Source organism: Parasteatoda tepidariorum, chromosome X1 (genome assembly GCF_043381705.1).
Source record: "Parasteatoda tepidariorum isolate YZ-2023 chromosome X1, CAS_Ptep_4.0, whole genome shotgun sequence".
In the NCBI taxonomy this organism is placed as follows: Eukaryota; Metazoa; Arthropoda; class Arachnida; order Araneae; family Theridiidae; genus Parasteatoda; species Parasteatoda tepidariorum.
This window is the reverse complement of record NC_092214.1, coordinates 77,768,665-77,777,213: the sequence shown is the minus strand read 5'-3', so window position 1 is coordinate 77,777,213 and position 8,549 is coordinate 77,768,665. Positions and strand designations below refer to the sequence as shown.

Genomic DNA, 8,549 nt, shown 5'->3' with positions numbered 1-8,549 from the left:
TGATGAAATAGCTTAACAATATTTTTAGTTATGGATAAGGCAAAAAGTTTTATTTACATGCTTTAAAAATGGTGAAAAGTTGCATTTTTTTTTATCTTGCAATTTATTTAGAAAAAGTAGTGTCCGGTTTGTAGAGATAAAAAACAACGTTACAGGATCAAAATGACTGTCCGTGTCCGGTTACGGGAGTGTCCGCTTTGCGGAGAATGTACGTAATGGTTTATTCATAGAAGATTCCCGGGGAATTAAAAATATGTCCGTATTTAGAGGCGTCCGTTTTGCAGGAGTGTCCATAACAGGAGGTTTCACTGTATATATCAAAGTATATCTATTGTTAGTCCTTAAATTATTAACATAAAAATAAAGAGTCTTATTTGACAAACAAATTATAATCTTTCTCCTTATCGTCAATAATGTTGAGTAGTTTGATGCTCTTCAATTTTCACATGTACTGTCATAGAACATGGACAGTTAATTTCCGCATCAAGATTGACAATATAAATGACGTAAATTAATCTGGTAGATTGTTAGGTTAACTCTTAAGATCATGAGGATGGTATAGTAAAAGTTCGACTATCGGAAATATGCAGGAAATTTTAAAATTTTGGATAAGTGAAAATTCCAGATATTTGAGCTCTGAAAATTTCAATTTTTAATATTACCTTATTTTCTGCCAAAAATTCCACATTTAAAAAAATTGCAATCAATAGTTTTCAAAAATTAATAATGATATAAATGGGAAAACTATACAAATTGTCTGCAAAAATTAATAAATTAGTCTATAAAAAATAAAACTGAAATTGTGGAATAAAAATGAATTGTAAAATAACTGTTCATAGAAATAATTAAAATTGTCAATAAAAAACTAAAATGGAAACAATGTACAAAAGAAGAATGCTATAAAATAGCACAATTTATTTTTATTATTTATTGCCGAATTTTTCACTGTTTCATAGTATAATATTTATTGAAAAATGCTGCCCCATAAGGAAAAACAAAGATATATGAGAATTGCTGCTTATGGAAAAATAATAAAGATAATGTGAAAATAAACTAAAATATTCTAATAGTTACTTATTTATATTTTTTAAGAAATTTATATCTGAAATTTCCCGTAATTCCAGTTAGTCAAATTCTGGATAGTTTGACTTTTATTGTTCATATTTAAAATGTTGTTGGGCTTTTCCTGTCCAACCTATTCTAATGCCCTGAATAGTCATTGTCTTCTGATTCTGGTTCAATATTTTGAAAGGGAATGTTGTGCCTCAAGTTCACCAACATAGATAGTCTACTTATTAACAGTAATAAAATCAATAACCTGCAATCCTACAAATTTGATAAGTCTTTTATACTGCATCAAAATTTGTTGAATTCAGAATGCTTGGTTAACTAATGTAAAAAGTACTCTTAAGTTTAAGGAAAAATCTTGTAAAATTGGATTCTGAGAATATTTGTTATTCAAGGTCAAATTTCAATTTTTCAACTTGAGATTTATATTCTACTAAAGTTACGTTCTTTTTTTTTTGTAGAAAAAGAAAATCTAGATAGTGTTTAGAGTTTGTTCTACTAGAGTGATAAAATATACTTACTAAAGTAATATGCCGTATTTTTCGGCGGAAGAGCCGCGGCGCTATTGGAAAAAAAATTGTTTTTTTCCTACATGCAGCGCTTCCGACGAAATATTTTTTAGTAGCAAAAAAATTAGTCAAGGAAAGTTATTTAAGATAGAATAATTTTCTGAGAGAAAGACTATTTAAAAAAATTAATAGCGAAGTCGACGAAATATTCGCCCATATCGCGATCTGCTGCAGAACATCGCCAATTCTTAGCAAACTTTTTGGCAGCAGCCTGTAAGAAAATAAATAAACGAAATAATAATTTTAAAAAAACATCGCATAAGGAGAAAATTTAAAAGGTATGCATCTTGTATCCACCCCCAGCTTAAGGAAAAATCGCAAGCTAGAAATCTATTTAGCGCCTTGGCAATTGTAATTTGAGCGAACAGAAAAGGAAGTATAGGACCCTAAATCCGACACTCACGGGACTGACGAAATGCCGAACTTCGGATCTCTTTCGGAAATTCCAATATGGCCCCCAAATATTACTATAATTCAATTCCACTGTTAATTTCAGAAAAACCAATAAATTTAGTCAAGTTTCGATCGTAGATTATGATGGGGTGAATTTAAAACTGGCCCATCTTAAGAGAAATTTTACTAATCAAAATAATAATCTATATAATATAATCAAGAAGAAATAATCAGAATCCTATGAAGAAGAAATAATCGTTTCTTCTTTGGAGCGAGATCATAGTTCTCGTTTTTTCTTTTAGATAACATTTTGTTTTAACAAAAGACGCTTACCTCGCAAGAAGAAAAAAAAAAGCTAACAGGGAACTACAAAAAAAAAATTTTTTTTTTAACAATTAATGCTAAGAAACTAACAATGAATAACAACAAAAAACAAGCTAAAAACTAATAACGATAAAAAAAAAAAAAGCAAGCAACAATTAACAAGAAAAAATAAAAAGCGGCAAAATAAAAAAAAATTTATGAATCGAATAAAAAACCGCAAAAGGGATAGAATTCATTTTGTTGTCCACGTGGTAGTTTCAATGTCAACTGGGTGTGGCCAATTTATGGTCAAACAGAAGAGGGAAATTTGGGGGTAAAGCACAAGCACAGCTGTCAAGATTGATTGATCAGTTTTTTCCAACTTCCATTTCTTTATTTTGTTCATTGGAAATGCAAGTGTTTTTACTTCTCACTTTATTTTAAACTGCTTAAGAAACAGATGTTTCTTTTGACACAGATTTATAATTTTTTTTTCAAGCTTTTTTATTTTTAAAAGATAAAATAAAGTAAGTTACTTCAACAGAATAAAATTCCAAATAAAAAGAATATAGCTGATTTTTTTTGTCTTATCAATATAAATTTCTTAAAAAAAAAAATTTAAAAAAAAGATTAGATCAGATTAAGTGCCAAATTTTGGAATGCTGGATTAGGGGTCCCATACCCTGTTCTTTTCCCCAACCCCTTTTAAATATTGAGTCACATTGGGTTATTTCCATTGAAGGAGAGGGCATTCTACCCACTAAAATTCCACCCTCAAAGATTGTGAAAGTGAAACTTATTTCCCGTTCGCTAATTTCTTCAGAATTTTTTTGGGGCCTGTTTAGTTATTTCTTATTCTTGTTATTATTAGTTATTTCGTTATTATTAGCTGTTTCGTTATTATGTATTAGTTTTTCCTCAAATTGTTAACGGTAATAAATTTTAAAATCTTTTTATTTTAAAATCTTTCTTTTAATAAATTTTTATTTTATTTTTCTTATTGCATTGTTTTACGGATTCCTGTAATCAGTTCAGCCTTAATTCAGCTACTGAACATATAAATATTTTTTTGCTGTTCTTCTGTTTTTTGGCGCGGTGCCAACTAGTAAGAACAACTTTATTTTATATAGTTTTGTTGTTTTCTTTTCTTTTTTTTTGCTGAAAGAGAAAACTTTTTTTGTTGCTTTTTTTTTGCTGAAAAAGAAATTTTTTATTATAATTTAGAAATTAAAACTTTATTTTGTGAAATGCATAAAAAAATGTAATTTTTTATTATACAGATATTCTAAATGGTAATTTAAAGGTCTCTTCTGAAAGGATGCTGATATACGCGGTTCAGTGCTATTGCGGCGCTTACTGTAACTTTTTTTTTAAAAAATTCATTTTTATCGAGGTGCGGCGCTTGTGATGAAGCGGCGCTTTCGCCGAAAAATACGGTAATTCACTAGACGATTTTGGACTACATCTCGTTCATTAATATATTTTTCTCTTCCTTTCATGTAACAAAAGTAAAAGTTCACTTATCTTGTTTGCTCTTCATTGCTGTTTGTCATTTTCTTGGCTTGGTTTTATTAATGTATTATCATTATTTTTAAGATCACACATACATAATGAATGCACGCTTTCTATCAATAGTTTTGAATTAATATTATTTCTTTTGAAAGCTATTCATTTAAAAGTTATATTTTTTGAACATTTTAAGGCATGTTTTAAAATCCATTTTAATATACTGGGAATATATTATTTATTTTAGATTTCATCCCCCTGATGCTTGTCTATTTGAGTTGTTGCGATTTCGAATTCGTCCTCCAAAAAACAGAGAACTTCCATTACAGGTTTATAAAAATATGATTTATGAATTTTCCAGATTAAATTTATTTTTGAAATGTGTTATAATGTCTAGAAGGGGTAGTGTTTGGATCGGTCATTTAACTTGTAGTAATTTTTTTGCTATTCAAAAGAGGAACACTAGAAGACCTGCAAGTTCCCTCCTCGTTTAATCTTTCTTATGTTTATATTACAATGTTTGTGATTATATTAAGCGTCACATTTTACTTTTTTGATTTAGGTGGTCTTAAATTTTGGATTATACTATATCTTGTTTTAAATGTTTTAGATTCACTTGCAAATTTGTTATTCTTTTAATAATTAGCAGATCAATATCAAAGTAGAAAGATATGTAATTAAGAAATATACAAATATAATGCAAAATATTTAAATTGAGATTAATCATTGTTTCCTCAAAATTAGTTTTTCTGCAAATATCCTGTTGTAAATTTGTAAAAACAGAGTTTTAAAGCGCCTGCATCTTATATTTTATATAGATGCTCTAACAGAGGTTTTGTGAAAAGTGATTTTAAACTTAAAATTATCGGTATTAGATTAGGGCTGCACAACCTTTTTGAGTGAATGGTTACCTGCACAGCAGATAGACCAATAAAGGGCTGCATGCCCAAGCATTTAGACAAACATGTTGACAGCAATTATAGTTAGTAATTGTTATATAAATATCAATGTTCTAGTCACTGAATTCTTTTTATCACTTAGCTTAGTAAAATGCTTGCTTAAAATTAAATGCTTCTAAATGTTTAAAATTCTGTACTGCGGAACTGATTACTCTAAAAAAAACATTCAGTTTTCAGCATATTCCTTTCAAAGCACATGTAAAATGCGTTTATTTAAATGCACCATTGAAAACTTTGAAGATGTTAATACATATTTTAAAAAATTGTGATTTTAGAAATTTTGTCAAAGTGCAGAGCTATAACTATTGAAAAAACGGTGGAAAAGTAATTGGATTTCCAATTAAATTTGCGCACATGAAGAGTGTTAAAAGTAATGACTAAAATTCAAAATTCGTGTATCATAATAATGTGGTATTAAAAATATTGAGACTTTTAAAACTGTGTAAATCTATAGCGCTAATCAACAAAAATAAGCGATCAAAAAAATATGTTGATTAAGAATAAGTTTTTTTAAAACTTGGAACTTGAATTTTTTTTTAAAAAAAAGGAATTTTTTGTATTTTTTTCAGATGCAGCCGCGGGCTGCATAGCAAGAATTGGCGGGCTGCAGATTGTGCACCTTTATATTAGATCTTATTTCAAACGTGTTTTCCTTTTTTCTATGAATTGTCTATATAATTTATATCGGAAAATTTTTTTATTATTTTTTTAAAGTTATTTCCCCAGGTTTGATTTATCATTTAAAGTAAGAAAAAAATCAATGAAAAAGATAGTACTAGAACATATAATATGGTGTTTTTGAAAAAAGTGGGGCATCCTATAGTTTTTTCTCCTTTTTAAAGATATGATTATTGCGTCAATTGTAATACTACCCGTTCTAGACACTAGACTTGTGTAAATTTATTTTTTGATATATTTATTGCCTGTTTATGTTACCTGTTATTGCTGTTATTCAATATTTAATCACCACAGTTAAATTTTTTTATTGAAACACTATAGGATGTACTATATTAGTACAGTTGAATATATGCTTTGTAACCACTAAAAATGAAAATAATTTTTCCCAAAATATTTTCTTTCCTTATATTAATTTTTTAATATGTATCGAGTATATAAATAATAGTTATTAATAGTATATATAAATAATAATGTTGTCTGTTTTTTTTTCAAAGCAAGTAAGTGAATTACCAGAGTTATATATTTACTCAAAAGTAATAGCAAGTTAAAAAAAAAAAAAATTAATTAAACATAAATGTCTAGCAAAATTGAAAATAAATTTTTACATATGAATTTTTCAAATTTTTCTGATACATTAGGATATGTTTTACTTTTTAAAAATTATGAAGCTAAATATCTTATTATAAATTCCTCAGAATTATATTAATCAATTAGATATCTTCAAAAATGTCTTTAATACCAGATTTTTGTTGTTATAACTCATTATTTGGCATTTAAATTCTGTTTTAAGAGAATTGCATATAAGTGAACAAATTTCAATTTTTTCAAGTATTTTTAACTGAAAAAAATGATGTCATTATTTCTGAATTAGTTTTCTGTTTTATTCTATAATTGATATAAAAATGATAGTTATATTATTCAATCTATTCAGTGAAGCATGACATTTCTAAAATTGTGTTGGATATTGGTTTTTACTTAACACTGTTTAATCACAAGATTATTAATGCATAGTATATCCATTTAATTATTCTTATGGAATAATATAAAATATTATGCATATTTTCTATTATTTATAATTAATTAATAGAAATGAGTTGTATCATAGACTCTTTCTAAACTGGACTTCAATAAACCACATATTTACTATAACTGAACGGAGCAAAAAACAATAAAACTACAAAATTGTTTTAAACATGAATGTTGAAAAATGATAAATCATCCTAAGGTCACTTAAAGTCAGTGGGGTGTAGAATTGTTTGGACTGTCGTTCAAAGACAAAGGCATATTTTATATCATAATTAGAAAAGTCAGGTCTTGCCAGAGAAATGATTTAATAATGTCTTTCTATCTTCTCTACTTGTTACTACTATCCCATAGAATACTAAAGCTGGCTTAATTATTTTTTAGTGATAAAAATAAACTGCCCTAATTTCAATGAAATTTTTTAAATAATGTTTTTTCCTATGCATTTTTTTAACATATTTATTTCACTTTGCAGTTCACACCATATATCTTCAATATTTTACTAACAGAAGTCTGAATTAAAATACAACATAACCTTGAAAATCCTGATTGCTTGGGAGCTAAGCAAGTCTTGATTTTTGAATTTTCAGATTTTAGACATCCTATTTAAACCAATGCAGTGGTCAAATTTGCAGATTTAAAACTAATTTAAAAGCATGTATTTTATTGCAATATAAATTGATGTGGTGCTTTGGTCACTATTTTCGCAGTTAATCTATAGATTCTCATGTGATTTATAAAATCTTTATAGTTCAGAACAATATTATGCCATGCAAATTCCTAATTGCCCCATTAGATAATGTCTATTTTTTTATACATTTAGTTTGCAGGATTTCATCATAAATTCAATTAAGAAATACAGTGGAACGTCGCGTATCCAGAATCAGTGGGACTTCCCGAAGTCCGGATAATAGATTTTTCCGTATAATACACCCCTAAGATAAACAAAGCTTAAAATGATCTAATAAACGATCTGAATCTAAGAAGCAAAAAGTAAATAAACGTTATTTTTTGGGCAATAATGTTTTAGTATTTGAATGTGATATTTAATCAATCGAAAACAAAATATTAGAAAAAAAATAATTAGTGCTTAAAATTTAGAAAACGAAAAAAAATTGACAGTAGTAATGAAAATATTAATTTGCTCTATCCGCCATTTTGAACTAGAACGATTCAAGGAAGAAACGGGATTCCCCGTCATTCATTAAGGTGGGTAGGTGGGGGAGAAAAATCCATTCCCTCCTTATTTGTATAGAGAAAATATGTGTAAAGAGATCATTCAAGTTGAGGGCGGGGAAGTTATCAATCAAGCGTTAGGGCGCGGCATGCTGATGGAGTTATCTTTATTTTTTCTTGTGGGACTGAAAGAATCACGTTAGTGGTTGTCAAAACAACGTTAAGGAAGGGCATATTAATTTCGCCTGGCTTAAGAGGGGGAGGATTGTTATCACTTGACAAGTTGAAAAGAAATCTTTTAAAGAAAATACACAGCTATCCTTTACTAAATGAGGTGAATAAAAGAATTGCATTGGAATNCTCACAACTTTAGAATTTCTCGGAGCTCACAACTTTAGAATTTCTCGGAGCTCACAACTTTAGAATTTCTCGGAGCTCACAACTTTAGAATTTCTCGGAGCTCACAACTTTAGAATTTCTCGGAGCTCACAACTTTAGAATTTCTCGGAGCTCACAACTTTAGAATTTCTCGGAGCTCACAACTTTAGAATTTCTCGGAGCTCACAACTTTAGAATTTCTCGGAGCTCACAACTTTAGAATTTCTCGGAGCTCACAACTTTAGAATTTCTCGGAGCTCACAACTTTAGAATTTCTCGGAGCTCACAACTTTAGAATTTCTCGGAGCTCACAACTTTAGAATTTCTCGGAGCTCACAACTTTAGAATTTCTCGGAGCTCACAACTTTAGAATTTCTCGGAGCTCACAACTTTAGAATTTCTCGGAGCTCACAACTTTAGAATTTCTCGGAGCTCACAACTTTAGAATTTCTCGGAGCTCACAACTTTAGAATTTCTCGGAGCTCACAACTTTAGA

General features: G+C 28.6%; 1 protein-coding gene across 1 annotated transcript in view; it reads left to right on the top strand.

Annotated features, from left to right (window-relative positions):
• LOC107445132 (stoned B) overlaps positions 1-8,549 on the top strand; it is a 69,791-nt gene that overhangs the window by 39,672 nt on the left and 21,570 nt on the right. The window contains exon 6 of the mRNA XM_016059469.3: positions 4,087-4,168. Within this exon, the coding sequence (XP_015914955.2) occupies positions 4,087-4,168 (82 nt within the window). The remainder of the gene's footprint in view (positions 1-4,086; positions 4,169-8,549) is intronic.